The sequence below is a fragment of the Mustelus asterias genome, chromosome 10 (genome assembly GCF_964213995.1).
Source record: "Mustelus asterias chromosome 10, sMusAst1.hap1.1, whole genome shotgun sequence".
Lineage (NCBI taxonomy): Eukaryota > Metazoa > Chordata > Chondrichthyes > Carcharhiniformes > Triakidae > Mustelus > Mustelus asterias.
Genome location: NC_135810.1, coordinates 74056728 through 74078629, shown reverse-complemented (window position 1 = coordinate 74078629; position 21902 = coordinate 74056728). Strand labels below are relative to the sequence as shown.

Sequence of the window (21902 nt, the reverse complement as noted above, 5' to 3'; positions counted from 1 at the left end):
ATGAAAAGTGTTATTTCTTGCGTGCTGTACAGACAAAACATACCGTTCATAGAGAAGGAAATGAGAGAATGCAAAATGTAGTGTTACAGTCATAGCTGGGGTGTAGAGAAAGATCAACTTAATGCGAGGTAGGTTCATTCAAAAGTCTGATGGCAGTAGGGAAGAAGCTGTCCTTGAGTCTGTTGGTACGTGACTTCAGACTTTTGTATCTTCTTCCCGATGGAAGAAGGCGGAAGAGGAAATGGCCGGGGTGCGTGGGGTCCTTAATTATGCTGTTTGCTTTGCTGAGACAGTGGGAAGTGTAGACAGAGTCAATGGATGGGAGGCTAGTTTGCATGATGGATTGAGCGACATTCATGACCTTCTGAAATTCTTTGCGGTCTTGGGAAGAGCAGTGATATAATGAGAAAGAATGCTTTCTGTGTGCATCTGTAAATGTTGGTGAGAGTCGTAGCTGACATGCCAAATTTCCTTAGTCTTCTGGGAAAGTAGAGGCATTGGTGGGCTTTCTTAGCTATAGTGTCGGCATGGAGGGACCAGAACAGGTTGTGGTGATCTGGACACCTAAAAATTTGAAGCTCTCGACCCTTTCTACTTCGTCCCCATTGATGTAGACAGGGGCATGTTCTCTGTTATGCTTCTTGAAGTCGATGACCAATCTCCTTTGTTTCGTTGGCATTGAGGGAGAGATTATTGTCGCTGCACCAGTTCACCAGATTCTCTATCTCATTCCTGTACTCTGTCTCAGTGAGGGCTTTAGATGTCTCTGAAACCCAGGGATAAAAATGACAGTGGCCATAACTTTAACACTCCATTTTTGTCAATTTTGGCAGGCAGGGGTAAACTTGGGTCTCGTGTTTCTCCTTACTTGGCAATATTACAACATAGCTTTTCTAGATGGAAATAAGAGCTATCTGATTGGACAGACACCTCAATTTGAGGCACACCAGCTTGTTTTATATTTGCTTTCCAGTTGTTGAAGCTGGCATGAATGCAATTATTATCCATGTGTAGTTGTCTTGAGAAGCTTGTACTGGGCTATGTTGAACCACCGCAGTCCAACTATGCAGTGTTGATGTTCGATAAGGAATCCAGCATCTCAACCTAAGGATGAAGAACAGTAAATACAAAACCAGCACAATCCATGAATTGCAGGTGATATTTTAGTGATATTGTTCTCCTTGCATTTCTCAGTGGTTCAGGTAGCAGGGAGAGAGTTGCTATTGAAGTAATCTTGGTGACAGCAGCCTGTAAATCGTGTATGCTACAACCAAGATGCACTGGTGATGAATATTCAATCCAGTGGAAAAATGACAAAATGCTCTGGTCTAGATGATCTTGAAGTTCTTTGGTGTTGTTAAGGCCTCCGTGAATCTTGATGTCTCGCACCATCCAAGCTTGGAATGTATCACTGTCCATTATCATTGAGTTGATATACTGGAATTCAGTTCAGTGGGGGGAGACAGTAGCATGGTGTTAATGTCACTGGACCCGTAATCCAGAGGCCCAAACTAATGCTGTGGGATACAGGTTCAAACCTCAGCATAGATTCAACAAGGACTGCAGTGATTTAAGAAGGCAGTTTCCCATCACCTTCTCGAAGGCTACTAGTGTGGGCAATAAATGCTGGCCTAGCCAGTGATGCCCAAATAGAATCATAGAATCCCCACAGTGCGGAAGGAGGCCATTCAGCCCATTGAGTCTGCACCGACAACAATCCCACCTCGACCCTATCCCCATAACTCCACATATTTATCCTGCTAGTTCCCCTGACACTAAGGGGCAATTTACCATGGCTAATCCACCTAGTCACTGAGAGGTTATTTGCCTTGGCTGAGGAATCTAGAACATGGAGACCAAGATAAGAGGTTGCCTACTTAGGACTGAGATGAGAAATCATAGAATCCCTACAGAGCAGAAGGCGGCCATATGGCCCATCGAGTCCGCACTGACTCTCGACAGAGCATTTTACCCAGGCCCACCTCCCACCCCATTTCCTTAACCCCACGCATTTACCCCACTAATCCTAACCTACACATTTTGGGACACTAAGAGGCAATTTAGCATGGCCAATCCACCTAACCTGCCTATCTCTGGACTGCGGGAGGAAACAGGAGGATCCAGAGGAAACCCACGCAGAAACTGGGAGAACGTGAAAACTCACACAGATACCCAAGGCCTTAAATGGATGAATGAATAAAAACAACAGCAGCTGGTGGAATTAAAAGCAACTTTCAATAATGGTGACCATGATGGTTGTTGAAAAATCCCATCTGATAATGCCTTTAGGGAAGGAAAGCTGCCATCCTCAGCTTGGCTGGCCTACAAGTGATTCCAGACTCAGAGCAATATGGTTGACTCTTAAATGCCTTTTGAAATGGCCAAGCAAGCCATTCGCTGTATCTAAAAGGAATGAATCCAAGCGGACCATCCGGCAATGACCTAGGCACTGGAAATGACAATGGCAACCTCAGCCTTATTAACCCTGCAAAGTCTCCTCGCTGACATCTGGAAGAGCAGTCCTTGAGACTAGTCAAACAACAGCCTGACATAGTCATACCCACTGAATCATCCTTATGCATGTCACACTAAAGGCGTGGTATACTGTCAAGAGGGAGTTGTCCTGCAGTCTTCAACATTGACTACAGACATGGGCAAGCAAACCTCCTGCTGATTATCACCTAGCACCGCTCCTGAATCAGTACTCCTCCTTGTTGAACATCACTTGGAGCAAGCATTGAAGTTGGCATGAGCACAGAATATACTTGGAGGGGGGAACCTTAATGTCCATCACCAAGAGTGACTCAGTAGCACCACTACTGACCAAGCTGGCCAAATCCGAAAGGACATGACTGCTAGACTGGGTCTGTCGCAGGCAGTGAGGGAATCAACAAGAGGGAAAATCTTTCTTGACCCCATCCTCTCCAGTTTACCGGTTGCAGATGCATCTGTCCATGGCAGTATCGGTGGAATTGACTACTGCACATTCCTAGTGGAGATGAAGTCCCATCTTCACATTTTGTTGTGCCGCACCACCACTGTACTAGAAGGGATAGATTTCAAACCGATCTAGTGACTGAAAACTGGGCATCCCATGAAGCGCTGTCGGCCATTAGAAGCAGCAGAATAGTATTCGACCACAATGTGTAATCTTATGGCCCAGCATATCCCCTGGTGAATGAAGAATGCAGGAGGGCATGTCAGGAGTTAAAGCAGTCATTCCTAAAAATGAAGTGTCAACTTGTTGGAGCAACAAAATAGAACCATTTGCATGACAAACAGTGGAAGTAGCATGCAATAGACAGAGCTAAGCGACCCCACAACCAACCGATCTTATCTAAATTGCAATCCTGCCACATTCAATCCTGAATGATGGTGGGCAATTAACCAACTAACTGGAGGCGCCACAAACATCCCTTCCTCGATGGAGGAGCCCAGCACAGCAGTGCAAAGGACAAGGCTGAAGCATTTACAACAATCTTCAGCCAGAAGTGCCGAGTGGATGATCCACCTCGGCCTCTTCCTGACATCCCCAGTGTCACAGATACCATCTTCAGCCAATTTGATCATTCCACTTGATATCGAGAAGCATAGGAACAGGAGTAGGCCATTCAGCCCGTCATGCCTGCTCCACCATTCAATACGATCATGGCTGATCGGACACTTCTACCCACACTATCCCCATAACCCTTTATGTTACTTTTAATCAAAGCTATCAAATTCTACCTAAAATATACTCCATGACAGAGCTTCCACGGCCCTCTGGGATAGAACTGAAATGACTGAAGGCACTGGATACTGCAAAGGCAATGGGTCCTGACAATATTCCAGCATTGGCACTGAAGACTTGTTCTCCAGAACTAGTCATGTCCCTAGCCAAGATGTTCCAGTACAGCTACAACACTGGCATCTACTCGGCAATATGGAAAACGTCCCAGCTTTGCCCTCCCCACAAAAAGCAGGACAAATCCAATCCAGTCAATTACCACTCTATCAGTCTACTCTCGACCATTAACAAAGTGATGGAAGGAATCATCGACTTTGCTATCAAGTGGCATGTACTCAGCAATAACCTGCTCACCGATGTCCAGTTTGAGTTCTGCCAGGGCCACTCAGCTCCTAACCTCATTACATCTTTGATCTAAATGTGGACAAAAGAGGTGAAGTGAGAATTACTGCCCTTCACATCAAGGCAGCATTCGCAACATTGAAGTCCATGGGAATCGGGGAAAACTCTCCACTGGTTGGATTTCTCCCTAACACAAAGCAAGATCGTTGTAGTTGTTGGAGGTCAATCAGTTCCAGGACATCAATGCAGGAATTACTCAGAGTAATGTCCTTGGAACAACCATCTTCAGCTGCTTTGTCAATGACCTTGCTTCCATCATAAAGTCAGAAATGGGGATGTTTGCTGATGATTGTACAATGTTCAGCACCATTCATGAATCCTCAGTTACTGAAGCAGTATGTATCCATATGCAGCAATGCCTGGACAACATTCAGACTTGGGCTGATATTTGGCAAGTAACATTCACATCATACAAGCACCAGGCAATGACCAATCGGCAGGAGAACCTGTTGACTTTTTCATTACTGAGCTGTACAAAATGGCTGGAGACTGACTAGGTGACCTGAAATTAGAGCTAATCGGGGACAAAATTATTGTCAGAGTGGCAGATGATTCCACCTCAGACATGCTTCACGATTAAGAAGATTTGACCCTTGAAAAGGCCATTCAAATTGTCAGGCAATCCATTTGTACCACAGATCCATCTTAAGGGTTGAAAGCAAGCCATGGCACAGAGCAACCCTCATTGTCATAGAATCATTGAATCCCTACAGTGCAGAAGGAGGCCATTCGGCCCCTCGTGTCTGCACCGACCACAATCCCATCCAGGACCAATTCCCACTTACTTACCCTGCTGATCCCCCTGACACTAGGGTCAATTTAGCATGGCCAATCAACCTAACCCACACATCTTTGGACTGTGGGAGGAAACTGGATCACCCAGAGGAAACCCATGCAGACACGGGGAGAACGTGCAAAATCCACAAAGACAGTGACCCGAGGCCAGAATTGAACTCTGGTCCCTGGCGCTGTGAAGCAGCAATGCTAACCACTGTGCCAGCTAGTAAAACAGCAGAGGAATAGGAATGTTCCAGGCCAAAGGAAGCCATACCTTGACTTACGTTCCCAGCTGATGTTACTACAGGACAAATCAGATCCCAATTTGAAACCTGGCTTGATAAATCCTAACTTTTTAAAAAAACTGTGGAGGTAAATTACTGAACAAATTCACTGGACTTTTAACACCAAGAATAAAACATCTATTAAACAAGAAAAATGAATGGGTGGGATTCTCTGGTCCTCCTGCCCCGGGTCTGGAAATTCCTGCCCGAGGTCAACGGGCCTTTTGCTTGGCTGTAAAATTATCCATCCTGTTCGCGATGATTCCCTGGGCGGGGAGGGATTGGAAGATTTAGGCTAACTATATTATACAAAATTGTACAAAAAGATTGGCAAGGTCTCAATACAAATAGAAGGAAATGATTCAAATAGCAACTATTCCTTCACCCCAGCAATGCCTTTGCAGACACATGCAAATTCGGCAAGATAAAACAATTTACCATATGAATCTTATACTCTTACATTCAGGGTAAGTGCAGTACAATGCAAACAGAGGTTAGACACCCCACACATCAAAGTAAATGGCAGAGCCAACCAAAGCAGATTTCTCAATGTCATTCTGTGATCCAACTGGTCTCACTGAAAATGCCTTTCTCATGAGGGTTTCCAGTCTTTACATTTGAAGAACCTAGCTTGGAATTCTGTCCAAGTGTCACTCCCACTCAGATACCTTCAACAGGATTCTACCTCCAGGTGGATTCAGTCTGACCTTCTGCGATTCCTTTCCTCTGGATCTCCGCATAAGCTCAAGCTTCTTCTTTCAAGCACACTTTCAAATCTTTAGCCATGCCAAGCAGAACATCAGTGCTCCAAAAGAATACCTTGGCCCTTGTAGCCCGTGGCATGGAGTCACCAACCTTTGGCTGCCCTCTTGGATCTTCAGGGCTTCTCTCGAGCCCAATTTGCTTCAAGTCTGTTCCCAGCAGCTCTATCTTTAACTTGGAGATTTTTTCTCTGCTTCTTTCATTTACCTTGATTCAATGGGAACTATCTCAGATCTCTGTCTTTGTCTCTGCCTGAAATCTTTTTAGTTTGGGACACTCTGCCTGTCCCCCTCTCTGTCACCCACTCCCCAGGACAGCACCGCTCGAATGGCACTCCGCTTCAGGTCACCAGTTTCACTACTTTTTTTCTGAATATGTGTGCAGGGCCAGTTTCCAGCCCAAAGAATATTGAAAGGACTAACTGCATGTATGTATCCCTTTCCTGGCAGGCATAGCCGTAGAAGACTGGAAGAATGCTAAGAAACCTAAACTGCGCATGTGTGGCTATTTCCTGGCTGGTGGATGCATAGAGGTCCTGAGGGAACTGTAGTTCCTGACATCCAAACTCTCAATTTTAGTTTAAAGTTTATTTTTGGGAGGTTTCCTAACACTGACCAACCATTAGAGGGTGGCTGACCATGCGAGAACTGTGGAGCCTAGTGACTCCACAGGCGTGACTAATGTCCAGCATTCTCAGCACAGTGCTTCAGTTGCAACCACATAGGACACTTTGGAAAGCTATGCAAAGCTGCAACAATCAGACATACAGATGATGATCCCAAGATGATTCATGAGGTTGCGTTACCACACCAAGAGGAAACACAACCAGGCTCCTTGGGTGAGGTCAGGGATTTTTGTTCTGGAACATGGACAACTTGGTCAAACCTCATGTCATAAATTTTAAATTGGACACAAGCCACAGCTACGGTCCACTCGATCCCCATGGCGACTAACCCAAATGTTGATGCCACCCACAGCATAGCTGTATGGAGCAGACGTCATCACACTCCTGGTGCAAGTTACTCTGCAGGTGACACTCGAGGACAAAGACAAAAGAATACAAGTGATCCTGTTTATCATCCACAAGCAAGAGTTCATATTTTTAAGCCAAAAAGCCTACGTCGACCTCAACCTCCTACAGAGATTTGACCAGGTCAACTCACGGGGGCCTGATTCTAAATTTAAAAAGGTGTTTCTGAAACTCTTTACTGAATTGGGGTGACTGAGTACCACATGCAGGAACGGAGGATGTTAAATCCGTCTGCCTATTCATGCCATGAAAAATAGTTCATCCACTCATGAAGCAAGTGCAGCTACAGCTGGAGAAGATTTGAAAAATTGGTGTCATTTCCCCTGTCATTCAGCCAACCGAATGGTATTCCAGGCTGGTCCCAGTCCTAAAACCAAATGGGTCCATCTGAGTCTGCGTCAACTTGATAAATTCAGTAAAGCCATGGTGAGAGACGTCCTTGATGGATGACATCCTGACCAAACTCTCTCAAGGCACAGTGTTTTCAAAGCTCAACATTAAGAATGAATTTTCACAACTTCCACTAGATGAAAAATCCAGATTGCTGACCACTTTGTCATCCCTTTTAGCAGATTCTGATTCAACCGCTTACCATTCAGAATTACCTTCACAGTGGAAATCTCTCAATGCACTATGTCAGTCATTTTGCAAACCCTAGGGGATGTAATCTGCTATATGAATGATGCTTTGCTTTGTGGCATAACAGTGGAAGAACGTGACTAAAGGCTCAAAATGATCCTAGAACACTTGCAGGAAACAGGGTCGACACTGAATGGGAAATGCAATTTCTCCAAGACCTCGATTTGGTTCTTAGGACACATCATCAGAAACAAAGTCATCACGACAGACCCATAGAAAACAAAAGCTATCAGTAAGTTCCCAAGTCTATCCTTGATTCTGAACCTCCAGAGATTCCTGGATATGGTGAACCAGTTGGCAAAATTTATACCCAATTTGGCACTGTTCACAGAACCCTTCCCAAGAAAGACGAGGCATGGTGCTGGGACGTGCAGCAAGAGCAAGCATTTGGTCACATCAAAGCCATATGGCTCGTGGTTGACATCCTGGCCCACAATGGGAGTGTCGTGTAAGCGTCTGGCATAGAAAGGGTTAATGTGGAACTGGGTACAGTACCGCCCACACTATGATGTAAAGGAACATATAACCTGAATCTAGAGCGTAGCCTCAGGCTGGATAGAGACGTGTGTCAAGGCAAGCCAACTGGTTCACCACATCCAGGAATCTCTGGAGGGTCAGAATCAAGGATAGAGTTGGGAACTTCCTGATAGCTTTTATTTTCTATGGCCAGAATTTTACCGTCCCGCCTGCCACAGGAATCCGAGTGGGCGAGAGATGGGATTTTACAGTTTCAGGATGAGCGAGGCCATAAAATCCCACCCTGTTGTGATGACTTTGTTGCTGAGACAGCTGCTAACTTAGACCTTGTACTGTATATGTATACATGGTTATGGGTAGTTATTAAACACTTGCAGTTAAACTATACAAGACGCCAAACCTCTTCATGAGACCCAGCGAACTACACACAATATTCTCAATCTACTTTACTTAAATATATTATACCAGCATTCAAATTAATCTGTTTTTTTCTTAGTTTTCGTTGTATTGAGGCTTTCAAGTTCTCTCTTTTTGTGAGTGTGTGTGTTGTAGTGAAAAGGAAAGGTGGTGTAGTGTTGCTATGTGGGGTGTTGAGAGATGTGATTGAGGGAAAGGAATTGTTGCGAATAGTTCAGTGGAGATGTGTGGGGAAAGATTTTTACACAGAGGGTGGTAAGGGTCTGGGATGCACTGCCAAGTGAGGTGGTTGAGGCAGTTACATTAGCCACATTTAAGACTTACCTTGATAGGCATATGAACAAATGGGGAATAGAGGGATATAAGCAGTTGGTTTAGATAGGTAAACGTGATCGGTGCAGGCTTGGAGGGCCGAAAGGCCTGTTCCTATGCTGTACTGTTCTTTGTCCTTATGGGGAAGTGGGTGAAGGACCCCGTGTATTTGTAGTGAGACAAAGAGATAAATGAAGGAGTCATTGAATTGCTTCCTGCACTGTATCAGGGTCCAGAGAGTAACACTAAACAACCTTTGAACATCCTCTCCATGCCTGGTGGCAGTAAGGCTCCTGGCAGTGCTGGGGGACAGATTACATTCTGCGCCCTCATCACTTCCACAAATACCACCAACCACAATTCACAACCCTGAGGGTTTCCCCACTATTTTCAGAGGAGATTCATCTTCCAACACCTCTTATAAAAGAAGCTGAAAGAGAATGCAACCTTCGTATAAGAAGTGCATTCCCACATTAAATAGGCCTCTGGCAGATTGCAAAGTTAATATATTAAACGTTCTGCAAATGTACACATTTCAGTAAAATTGATTTCTCGGTGTAAAATCTGGCTTTATGACCAAACAGTCTAGTACATCGACTAAAATCCTGGAGTGAATTAGCCTTCCAATAGTTATGTATTTTGTCAAAGTCCCATGCACAAGGAATTAAATTAATCTGTGAAAGTCTGGTATAAGTTATTGGAATTGAATATTTGGGTTGAACAGCAAGATAATTGGTATGTTGCAAGGTGTTGTAGCTCCTTCCAACATGTTGAAGATTGCTGTGTCAGTAAGGAGCTCTTGCCCCCTTCAGAGTTGATTAATCTGATCCCATCCTTTTCTGGATTGCCTGTCAACATCTGTCAACTTGAGCTTATTTCAAACACAGCTGGTGCCTGTGTCCTGCCCTGCATAAAGACCCTCTTGCACAACCCCTATAGTACCAGTGAGCCTTATCAGCTCCTGGCTTTCCAATGGTCATATTCCAATATCCTGGTATTTAAATCCCTCTACCAATTCCTTACCTGGATCTTGTGTTCTCCCTTTCATTCCATCATAGAAACCCTACAATGCAGAAGGAAGCCGTTCAGCCCATCGAGTCTGCACCGACAACAATCCCACCTAGGCCCTATACCCGTAACCCCACATATTTACCCCGCTAATCCCTCTAACCTATGCATCCCAGGATACTAAGGGGTAATTTAGCATAGCCAATGCATCTAACCCGCACACCTTTGGACTGTGGGAAGAAACCGAGCACCCGGAGGAAACCCAGGCAGACACGGGGAGAACGTGCAAACTCCACACAGACAGTGATCCAAGCCAGGAATCGAACCCGGGTCCCTGGCACTGTGAGGCAGCAGTGCGAACCACTGTGCCATCGTCCCCTTGGCAGCTGTGCTGTATCCCATGCTCTGGAATTTTCTCCCTAAACACCTCTAGCTGTTTGCATCACTCCTCCATTAAGACTTGCTGCAAAGCACAACGTTTTGATCAAGCTTCCCAATATCTCTTCCTTTGGCTTCCAGTTTTTCCTTGCACTTCTGTGAACTGCTCTGGGAATTATTTCTATGTTAAAGGCTCGACATCAAGGTAAGTTGTTGCTGTTCATTATTACTGGTGTTGATGATGATGAGGAACAGTATGGGACTCTTGTGTCAGATAAAATGGTAACACCAGTTTTCATTTAAATTTGAATCTTTTCTATGAATTTAACATGAACATAAACTTGTTTCTAGATCAAAGGTATGCCATTTGGAAACATTTTTTCAATCAGTGATGGCCTCCTAGACAACGGTACCGGTATTCCATTTCTCTGTGTCTCTCCAGTGGACCCTACAGTTGTAAATTTGATGAACAACCCCAGTGCTGCCTTAACATTGCCTGAGGCTGAGACAGATTACTGCAGGTATGTTCCTCTCAATAACTTGGTGCAGCTACACAAGGTCACAAACTGACCCCAAGCTATTTTTCTCTTTCTGTCCTGATCTGTGTTCCTCTTCCTGAAATGTATAAAGTTGCAGTGTGTTGTAGCAGAAAATAAATCGACCAAATGTTCAGCATTGAAGACAAGATCCCTGCAGTAGTGGCCATTTTCTGGAAATAATTGATTACATTTCCAAGCAAACTATTTGCAACTAATGTCAGTCAGCCTCATGGGAAAAGAAAAAACTTATGTAAGGTAGTCATTGTGAAATACAAACAGAAAATGCTGGAAACATAAGAACATAGAAAAAAGAAGCTGGAGAAGACCATTTGGCCCTTTGAGCCTGCACTGCCATTCATTTTGATCATGGATCATAGAGTCCAATATGAAGAGCCATACAGACTTGAAATGTTAACTCTGATTCTCTCTCCACAGATGCTGCCAGATCTGCTGAGTCTTTCCAGCATTTTCTGTTTTTATTTCAGGTTTCCAGCATCCGCAGTATTTTGCTGTCATTGTGGGAGATTGGTAGCATATGCGACCGAACTAAACTCTGCTCCTTTCCTCCTATAATGGGCTAACCCTCATCTTAAACTAATAGGATAAACTCTCTTGAAGATTATGAATTACTGTGCATAGGTTTTGATGGTCATGTTTATTCAGGGAAGAGAAATCACAGAAAGCTAAATTTCTTGAAGAGTTCTGCCTTGGTGAACAGATGAAATGCAATGGATGTTAGATTAAGTTTTCAAAAAGACTTGAAGGAAGAAGACCTGACCATGCCCTCCGTGATCTAAATGTGTCTGCAGTCCCAAACCAGTGGTTGAATCTTAACTGCCCTCAGTTGTATCGACACCTTCTCAGGGCAAGTAGGGATGGCAAATAAGTTATAGTATCACTCATACCCCAGGAATGAATTCAAAGAGCAAAAGGCAAAGCAAATCACAAGGAATAATATTGATATGTTCAGAAGTTTATGCATATTTCAGAAAATTGGCCAGCAGAAGGGCAAACTCAACTCAGTTTGGAGAAATAATTAGTATGGAAACAATAGCCCATGAAAGGAAGTATATATTGCTCAATCTCGTGTGGCTGTACACCACTTGTCCCTCTAAGAAGTTGCATGTGGACAGCTCGGGGGTCACGTAACTACTCGTTCATGGGAAATAATTGCAATGGTGGCACAGTGGTTAGCACTGCTGCCTCACAGGGACCCGGGTTCAATTCCCTGCTTGGGTTACTGTCTGTGCGGAGTCTGCACATTCTCCTCGTGTCTGCATGGATTTCCTGTGCACTGGTTTCCTCTCTCAGTCTAAAAATGTGCGGGTTATGTGGATTGGCCATGCTAAATTGCCCCTTATTGTCAAGGGGATTAATGGGGTAAAATATGTGGGGTTGCAGAGATAGGGCCTGAGTGGGATTGTTGTTGGTGCAGCTCGATGGGCCAAATGGCCTCCTCCTGCACTGTAGGGATTCTATGATACTATGATATTAGACTGAATATTGACTCATTGAATGTGTCAAGAAAGGTGGTCATTGTAGAAAAATCCTTGAAACCATTAGTCTGCTGTATTGCTGCAGTGAAAATGTCAACGTAAGCACAGTATTAACAGAGTCAATTTAAAACAGGTAGCACATTTTCTATACAAAGCATCACTTTGAGGGTAAACAGATTTGGACTGGCTGGGCTGAATGGCCTGTTTCCAGGTCGTGACTTCCATGTTTTTCTTTTTGAACCTCACTAGACGACTGCATGCTATCGATCATTTAGGACTGAGAAGAGGAGAAATTTTGTTCCAAGAGTTGTGAATCTTTGGAATGGTCTACCTCAGAGTTTTGGATGCTCTATTTTAACTATAATCAAGGCTGGGATTGACAGGCTTGTGGAGTCTCCGAGAATCAGGGATGTGGAGAGTGGGCAAGAAAGCAGATGTTTGTAATGAATGGCGAAGCAGGTTCGTCAGGCCTATGGTCCACTCCTCATAACTTGTCACACTCTAACATAAGAAAGATATTATTGCCCTAGTCTGGTATCAGATTCCAGGAGTTTTATTTGTGAGGAAAAGTGGAAATGGCTGAGTTTCTTTTCATTAGGAAAGAGTATTTGAAGTAACAAGTTTTCAAAATTATGAAGAAGATTGGTATAAGTTGATAAACTCTGTTTGGATTGTTGAATATTCACTTTCTATATTTCATTTGTGTCCAGACAAAACCTCATTGAGCTTGAAGACTCGAGGTGTGCCAGGCTGACTCTTACTGGCCAAGTGGTGGCCGTGCCCACTGATGAAATTCAATTTGCAAAGCAAGCTATGTTTTCAAGGTTTGTCTTTTTAAGCATACAGACTACAGTGATCCAGCTTAATATTGATTCTAATTAGTGCTTTGAGCAGGTGGAATGATTGAGTGCTGTGACCGTAGAGAGTTAAGGTCATTCCATTATTTTTGTTCTGAATGCTGCAATATATACCACTTCCAACTATAATGCATGAATGAAATGTGGTGTGCTTTGTAATTGTGACCCAGTGCAGTGCTCATATATTTTCTCCCTGTTGAGTAAAGTAATGGATCTTCCTTAATAAATCAAAAGGATTCTTCCCCCCCCCCCCCCCCCCCCATTATAATTTTGTAAAATTTGTACAAGTGAAGAATTGGACAATTATCACCTCGTCTGGGGCAAGGTTTTGTTGTGTTTTAGCACTGTTTTATTCACAATTCCACACACAAATTATCATGTGGTCTTTGATACAGAATTAGATTTTTATATTCTTAAACTTTCCATGATAAGAACATAGGGTGGCACAGTGGTTAGCACTGCTGCCTCACAGCTCCAGGGACCTGCGTTTGATTCCCAGCTTGGGACACTGCATGGAGTTTGCACATTCTCCCCGTGTCTGCGTGGGTTATCTCCGGGTGCCCAGGTTTCCTCCCACAGTCCATAGACATGTGCAGGTTAGGTGCATTGGCCATGTTAAATTGTCCCTTAGTGTCCCAGGATGTGTAGGTTAGAGGGATTAGTGGGGTAAATATGTGGGGTTACAGAGATGAGGTTTGGATGGGATTGTTGTTGGTGCAGACTCAATGGGCCGAATGGCCTCCTTCTGCACTATAGGGTTTCTATGATAAGAACTTTGAGCAGGAATAAGCAATTCAGCCACTCGAGCCTAATCCGCCATTCAACACAATCATGGCCGATCTAGTCTTGGCCTCCACTCCACTTTCCTTCCATTCTCTATAACCTTTCAACCCAATACTAATTAAATACCTATCTATTTCTTCATTAAATTTACTCAATGTTCTGGCAACCGCTGCACTCTTGGGTAGCAAATTCCAGATTCACAACCCTTTGAGAGAAGTACTTTCTCCTCATCTCTGTTTTAAATCTACTCCCTCTTATCTTAAAACTGTAAGTTCTCATTCTAGATTTCTCCACAAGAGGAAACATCTTCTCTACATTTAATCTATCAGTCCCCTTTAACATCTTATACACCTCAATTAGGTCTCCCTTCATTCTTCTAAATTCTAGGGAGTATAGACCTAAACTGCTCAAACACTCTTCATAAAATAAACCTCTTTGGAAGCAATCTAGGGAACCTCCTCTGAACTGCCTCTAATGCAACTACATCCCTCCTTAAGTAAAGCAACCAAAACTGTGCACAGTACTCCAGTTGCAGTCTTACTGATGCTTTGAACAGTTGCAGCAAAACTTTCCTACTGTTATACTCCATTCCTTCAAAAATAAATGTCAAAATTCCATTTGCCTTTCTTATTACCTGCTGTACCTGCACACTAGTTTTCTGCGATTCATGCACGAGGATACCCAGATCCCTCTGCACCAAAGCACTCTGAAGTTTCTCTCCATTTAGATAATAAATTACTTTTCTATTTTTTCAACCAAAATGGATATCCTCTCACTTATCCACATTAAACTCCATCTGCCAGATGTTGGTCTAATCACCTAACCTAACCATATTCATTTGTAAATTGCTCATTTCTTTATTGCAACTTACTATCCCACTTATTTTTGTGTCATCTGCAAATTTGTCTATAGTACTTTCTATCCCTGCATCCAAGTCATTATCATAGATTGTAAATAGTTGGGGCCCGAGGACTGAACCCAGTGGCACTCCACTAGTTACATCTTGCCAACCAGAAAAAGACCCATTTATCCCAACTGTTTGTCTTCTGTCAGTTGTGATGTGGAGATGCTGGAGAATCTGTATTTTGTCAATTAGCCAGTCCTCTATCCATAAATTACCCCTCATGCCATGCAATTTTACCTAGTGTATTAACCTTTTGTGTGGCATCTTATCAAATGCCTTCTGGAAGTCCAGATATACTCCATCTACAGGATCCCCATTATCTACTTTGCTTATTACATCTTTAAAGAACTCTAGCAAATTAGTCAAACATTAGTTAAACATGATTTCCCCTTCATAAAACCACGCTGGCTCTGATGGATTGCATTTTGACTTTCCAAATGTCTTTATTTCCTTAACAATGGATTCTAACAATTTCCCAACAACAGGTGTTAAACTAATGGTCTGCAGTTTCCTACTTTCTGCCTCCCTCCCTTTTTGAATAAGGACATTCTGTTAACATTTTTCTAATCCACTGGAACCTTTTCTGCATTCAGGGAATTTTAGAATATTATAACCAATAGATCTGCTATCTCCCCTGCCACTTCCTTTAAGACCCCAGGAGGTAGGCCACCAAGCCCTGGGGATTTGTCTGCCTTCAATCCCAATTGATGAAGTTCCTTCCTTTCTATTTCCTCTGCATTACCTGTTATTATTGGGATGGTACTCGTGTCTTCCACTGTGAAAGACAAAATAGTGATTTAGTGTTTCTGCCATTTCTGTGTTCCCCACTATTAACTCCCCAGTCTCATCCTCCAAGAGTCCAACATTCACTTTAACTACTCTGTGTTCCATTTTATATGTACTAAGAGAAGACTTTGCTCTCTTTTTTTATATTTTGTCCTAGTTTTCTTTCACAATTTACATTGCTCTTTTTATTAATTTTTTTTTAATAACCCATTGTTGATCTTTAGAAGTTTCCCAATCTTCCAGTCTGCCACATGCCTTTGCAATATTATGTTAATTTTTGTCTTTATATTACCTTTTAACTTCCTTGCTTAGCCATGGATGTTTCTTCCCCCATTACAATCTTTCTTCCTCTCTGGAATATATTTTAATTGGGAGGAATTGAATATCTCCTTAAATGTCTGCCGCTGATCATCAACTGTCCCACATTTTAGTCTTCCTACCCAGTCCACTAGGGCCAAATCTGTCCTCATGCCTATGCAGTTACATCTGAACTGTAATGTGGGACTCCAGTTTCTCGCCCTCAAACTGAATTTGCAATACTAGCATGCATGATCACTCTTCCCTCGAGGGTCCTTAAGTATGAGATCATTAATTAATCCCCCCTCATTACACAACACCAAATCCAAAATAGCCTGTTCCCTGGTTGGATCCACAGCATATTGCTCCAAGAGACATTCCCTAATATATTCAATGAACTCTCCCTCGAGGCTATCCTTGCCAATTTGATTAATCCAATCATATGCAAGGTCGTAAGCAAAATGATATCCAGATTGACCAACCATCCTCACCCTCTCTCAGTCCAGCCCACTTCCCCCGTTCTCAAGAAACATTACAACAGGTTAATGGATCTGGGCTGGCACTGGTAGCGAGTCTTTGGTAAAGGCTGGAGGATGATGACGATTCGCTGTGAGGCACACTGCAATCTTGTCCCTGGTGCCACTCAAGTCTGACTCCTACCTGTTCTCTGAATGCGCACTGGCACCTGGGCCCACGTAGCATAAAGGGTTGGGAACACAAGCAGTGGGGCAGTGGGTCGGGGACTAGAGCGGGGGGGGTGGGGGGGGAGTGCACACAGAGGGTCCTGTTTAACTAAGGATCTGGGGGATGCTGGGGAAAATAGGGCAGACATTGTAAAACAGTTGGCCAAGACGCTGTTATCGTGCAGCACTGCAGCCTGCACCTCAATACTTGGGATTAGGGAGCACTCAATTCTGTGGGGGAGAATCAGAGATTAGTCCCAGCTGTGAGGTGCAAAATAACAGTTTATTGTGTTCTTAGCATTTCCCAAAACGTAACCATGATGACTGGTAACCTTCTTAGTGAACCTACAACTTTCTAATCTTGTGTGGCCTACTGCTTCATCTAGGTGCTTCCCAGGATGCATATTGCTCGTGGAGGTGTCCAGCTGTGATACGTGCCCCGTTGCCTGTGATGCCCATGGTGGTCGTCCCCTGGGGGCCGAAACCTGAAGGGCCCTGGCCAACTTGCGGATGTCACTGATATTTCTGTGCCACCCTGTTCATCCACCTCGCCCTGAGATGCCCCGGTGTGAGGAAGGGGGGGAAATCAGAAGGTCTCGGGACATCCGGAGTCTTCTGGATGGAAGGCATGGACTTTAGCCCTTCCTCCTTCCCCTTCCTCCTCCCTCAGGGTGCCTATAGGTCCTGGGGACACTCCATGGGATGCCAGGGTAGTGGGACTGAGCTCCAGAAGCTCCAACGTCACCTGGCTCTGCCAGCCCTGGAGGCCCTAATGTGTCCTCCCCATGATCTGTGTTCTCTTAGCCCTGGCCCTCTGACACTATGCCAAGCTCTGGAGCCTCTCTGCTACAGCATTCAGAGAGCAAGCCAAGCTCTGGAGCCTCTCAGCATAATCCCTCTGAGACTGGGCTAAGTTGTTGAGGCTCATAGCCACGGCCTGCTGTGTCTCCAGAACCTTAGCAAGAGCCCCAGCCATGGCCAACAGTGTCTCCCACATGCCCCCGACACCCGTGGCCACAGACCGATGTGCCTCCTGGATGCCGGTGACACCATTGGCTGTGGCCCGCTGTGTCTCCAGGATGGCCTGGACCCTGTCACCCATGAGGACAGACCCCTGAGCCAAACTTTCCACTGCGGTCGCCACCCTTGCAGTGTGGCCTAGTTACCAAGCTGTGCCTCCTGCAACAGCACTCTGTTTAACTCCTCTAAACAGCTTCGCAGTCGCAGCATGGTTGATAGCCCATCCACAACTCTCCAGGTTTTCTGATGCAACTCCACCAGCTTAGGGAATGAACGAACCCTGAGGCCAGCATCTGGCTTGGGGACAGCTGAATCCTTGCCTCCAGCAGACTTCCGTGTGCCCGAGCCCTCAGGTGTGCCCACGTGCACCCGATGTGCATCAGCGGCTGTGATGTGCTCACCAGTAAGTGACCCAGGCATCTCGGCACTAAAATGACCCACCGTCGTGATTGTCTCTGTGTTGGTGGGTTGTGTGGTTGATGCCTGTGCCAAATTACTAGTGCTGTCCTCTGAGGATTCCTCAGGGCGTCCCTCCGAGGTGTATCTTCAGGAGCAACACCGGAAGAGCCTGGTAAATCAGGATCCAACACTGTAGGGAAGGGAGGGAAAGCAGCCCACGCAGCATGGCACTTGCTTCAAAGAAGACTTAGGAATAGGCTTCAGCTGATGCTCACTTACATGCCCTGGCTGTCCATCCCATCCAGGCGCGCCCCCCCACTGCCAGCTCCAGGGCACGCTGCTCATACACTCTGAGCATCCGCAGCTCTGGGACACCCCCACCAGTCTTCTCCCTCTCATGGCGGCTGCGTGCCTTCTCCTCCTGTGACATCAGGGGGATTGAAAGCATGATGTATGGAAGGGCGTGGGCTGCAATGTGTGTCGGGTTGGGGAGCTCGTGGTGGCCGTTTCTGGAAAATGGGTACCCAGTGGGGTGGGGCTGATTTATGGGGGCACGGGTTGGAGACAGTCCTGGAGGCGGGGTGGGGCATTGGTGGTTGCCCTTGAGGTGTATGGGGATGATTTGACATTGTAGGCAGAGCACATGTACAGTTTTCGGAATGGGATGCACACTCATCCTTACAGCCCCAAGAAGGTTGTTCATTTTCTTGTGGCACTGTTCTCCAAACTGAGGAGGTCAGTGTCCTGGCATTTACATATGATGCCACTGCCTCCCATAACACACTCGTTGCGCGACCCCTTGGGCAATGGCTCTGAGTGGGGTAGAGCAGCTAGCACCTCTCCTCCACCGCATCTAGCAGGCGAGCCTGCTCACTCTCCACAAATCTCAGGGCACTTTTCTTTGGAGCCATCATCCTGGCGTGACTGGCTGTGTGTCCATAATTGTAGCTTATATACAGCTCTGGCTTGTTATGGGAGTTCAGGTGCAGTCAGTTTGGGCCAGTTGTGGGCCCGTTAGGTAAATTTCCTTGAGAATAATGTACAGGCAACCTGGTTTCAGTAGAGGCTGAGCCATCTCCAAAGGTGCTGATTGGGTTAGCTCAACTGTGTCCATGGGGGGTGCAATGCTCAAGGCTCTCACTCAACGAGAGGAAATGCTCGCAGGCAGGGGGTGTGCATGGCAGAACAGCGCTGTGTGAGAGAACTGGGGTGGGGGGGGGGATGGGAAGGCTAGCAATGTCTGGGTCAGTGGGAGATGGGGAGGCCAAGAACCCATCAGATTTTTTGTTTAGCGGGGAGGGGGTGAGCGGCAGCAATGTCTGTGGGGGGTTGAGGCCAGTGATCAGGCCAGCAATGTCCATGAGGGAGTGAGAGGCCAGCGATTTCAACGCTGAGAGGACTTGCTTAGCGATCTCCCAGAGATGTGTGCATGCGCGAGGGCCCCACTCAGCGCACTGACTTCAGCTTCTCCAGCGGGAATAAGCCCCGTCCACCACTTTTCGGAGTGATTCACGCTAGTGACCTCTGCAGTGCGCAGAGTGTGGGAGATTCATTTTAAACTCCCGCTGAAAAAAACAGCACGATTTACTCCAGTTTTCACGCAAATTCGACACTCAGAATGTTTTGGGGAGAATCACCCCCATGGTGTTTGCTGATCGATTTAACTGTTTGTGCCCGCAGGCATCCAGTAATGAAGAAGTGGCCTCCAGACCACAATTGGTTCTTTATGAAAATGAATATTGAACAGGTCTGGCTCCAGGACTGGTTTGGAGGGGTCACTGTCATCCCAATGGAAGATTATCTCAAAGCAAACCCAGCGAATGTTGAATAGGTTCTAAAATAATACTATTTAAAAGAAAAAGAAGCTTTGTTTACAGTGTTTGTGGGTTCCCATTGTTTATGCTGAGGCTGGAAAAGTTTTGTTTCCCCTATTGATATATTGGCTCAGCATCGCAGGAACACTTATTATCATTCTGGATAACAAGCATTTAATGGCAATCCCCAATTGTCCTTGAGAAGATGATGGTGAGCCGCCATCTTGAACCACTACAAATCATGTGGTAAAGGTGTTCCCACAGTGACCTGAGGTAAGAAGTTGTAGGATTTTGACCCTTGTTGAAAAATATGCTGTTGAGATGTAATATGGGCCGCATTGCCTCTTCTTGCCAATATATTTCATCTATACACACCATGTGCTCAGCAAGAAATGTGAGGTGTTCAGAGTAGTTATTAATCCTCAGCACTGTATTGTGTTAATGTGCGAATGTGCTTCAAAAATAGAGGTTATTTTGATAAAGTTCGTTCAGAATCCTTTTTGTCTGCAAGGTTTTAAATGTTGAGGTTGTTCCACCCTGAGCTTTACCCAATGTAGCATGCAACTTTCAGTAATTACACGGCGTTGCAGATTGAGTTATTCTGTGTTAGTATAGATGTTCTATACTGCTTGTTTCTAAATCAGCTTTTATAATTGCTGAAAGATGAAAAAGTCCATGGCAGGGCGTTTGTTGGTCGCAGCAATTTACGAATGTTTGTTGTCATCAAATGGAACCTTGATTATTGATCCCATTGGTGATACATACTGAACTGTGTGAGAGAAGAAAGCTGTTGCCTTGTCTCTGATACATTAACTGTGTTTGTCTCTTCAACTGTTGCATTGAAGGGTCTGTGTTATATGTGATTGTATTAAAATTTATAATAACAGATCCTGCTTTACATTTTGCTGCCTAATATTAAAACATACAAAACTTTATTCTGGATGAATGTGCCTACAAAAACATTCGAGAGCAAAGATGCATAGTTTGACCTCATGGCCATGTGATAGACAAATAAAGGTGCCCTCCAATCGGTCTGGAGTATTTGCCAGTTGAAAGGGATTCCACCCCTGACCAATTTTTAGCTGGTTTGTGACTGCCTCGACGCTTTTCCTCATTCCTGTGCAAGTTATCCTGGATTCTCCTCTGGCGTCTTCACTCTGCACCTATCACATCTCTCGCAGATCTTCACATTCCCAAATTGACCCAGTAGATAATTCCTTGGAGTGTTACCTGCTGAGGAGTAGCTGATGACATCTGGGAGAAACCCTACAATTAATGAATGGAAAGGTGAACATAAGAGTGCTCATATAGCAAGCTATTGGATTTCTGAAGATTGATTGAGATGCCTGAATAAATCTGGAGGTACCATAAAACCAGAAGATTTCGGAGCAGAATTAGGCCATTTGGCCTGTCGAGTCTGCTCTGCCATTCAATCATGGCTAATAAGTTTTTCAACTCCATTCTCCTGCTTTTTCCCTGTAACCCTTGATCCCTTTACCAATTAAGAACCTATCTATCTCTGTCTTAAATGCACTCAATGACCTGGCCTGCACAGCCTTCTGTGGCAATAAATTCCATAGATTCACCACCATCTGGCTGAAGAGATTCCTCCTCATCTCAGTTCTAAACTCTGAGGAAGTACCTTCGGGTCCTGGTCTCTCCGACTGATGGAAACATCTTCTTCACGTCCACTTTATCCAGGCCTTTCATTATTCTGTAAGTTTTAATGAGATTCCCCCCCCCCCTCACCCTTAAATACTCCATTGAGTACAGTCCCAGAATCCTCAGCCACTCCTCATAAGTCGAGCTTTCCATTCCTGGGATCATTCTCGTGAACCTCCTCTCCAAGGCCAGCTCGTCCTTCCTTGCTCGCAATATTCTAAATGTGGTCTCACCAGAGCCTTACAAAGCTTCAGCGGTATATCCCTGCTTTTGTATTCTAGTCCTCTCTAAATGAATGCTAACACACACTGCATTTGCTTTCCTAATTACCAAGTCAACCTACAAGGTAACCTTAAGAGAATCCTGAACTAAGACTCCCAAGTCGCTTTGCGATTTCTGAATTCTCTCCCCATTTAGAAAATAATCTACTGAAGGTACCCTTCAGTATG

The 21902-nt window shown here is 44.9% G+C and overlaps 1 protein-coding gene across 1 annotated transcript in view; it reads left to right on the top strand.

Annotated features, from left to right (window-relative positions):
- The window catches only part of creg2 (cellular repressor of E1A-stimulated genes 2), a 36991-nt gene extending 16265 nt beyond the window's left edge, over window positions 1-20726 (top strand). Inside the window, exons 2-4 of the mRNA XM_078221947.1 lie at window positions 10565-10734; window positions 12959-13072; window positions 19658-20726. Coding sequence (XP_078078073.1) covers window positions 10565-10734; window positions 12959-13072; window positions 19658-19808 — 435 coding nt within the window. The 3' untranslated portion in view covers window positions 19809-20726. The remainder of the gene's footprint in view (window positions 1-10564; window positions 10735-12958; window positions 13073-19657) is intronic.
- The last annotated feature ends 1176 nt before the right edge of the window (window positions 20727-21902 follow it).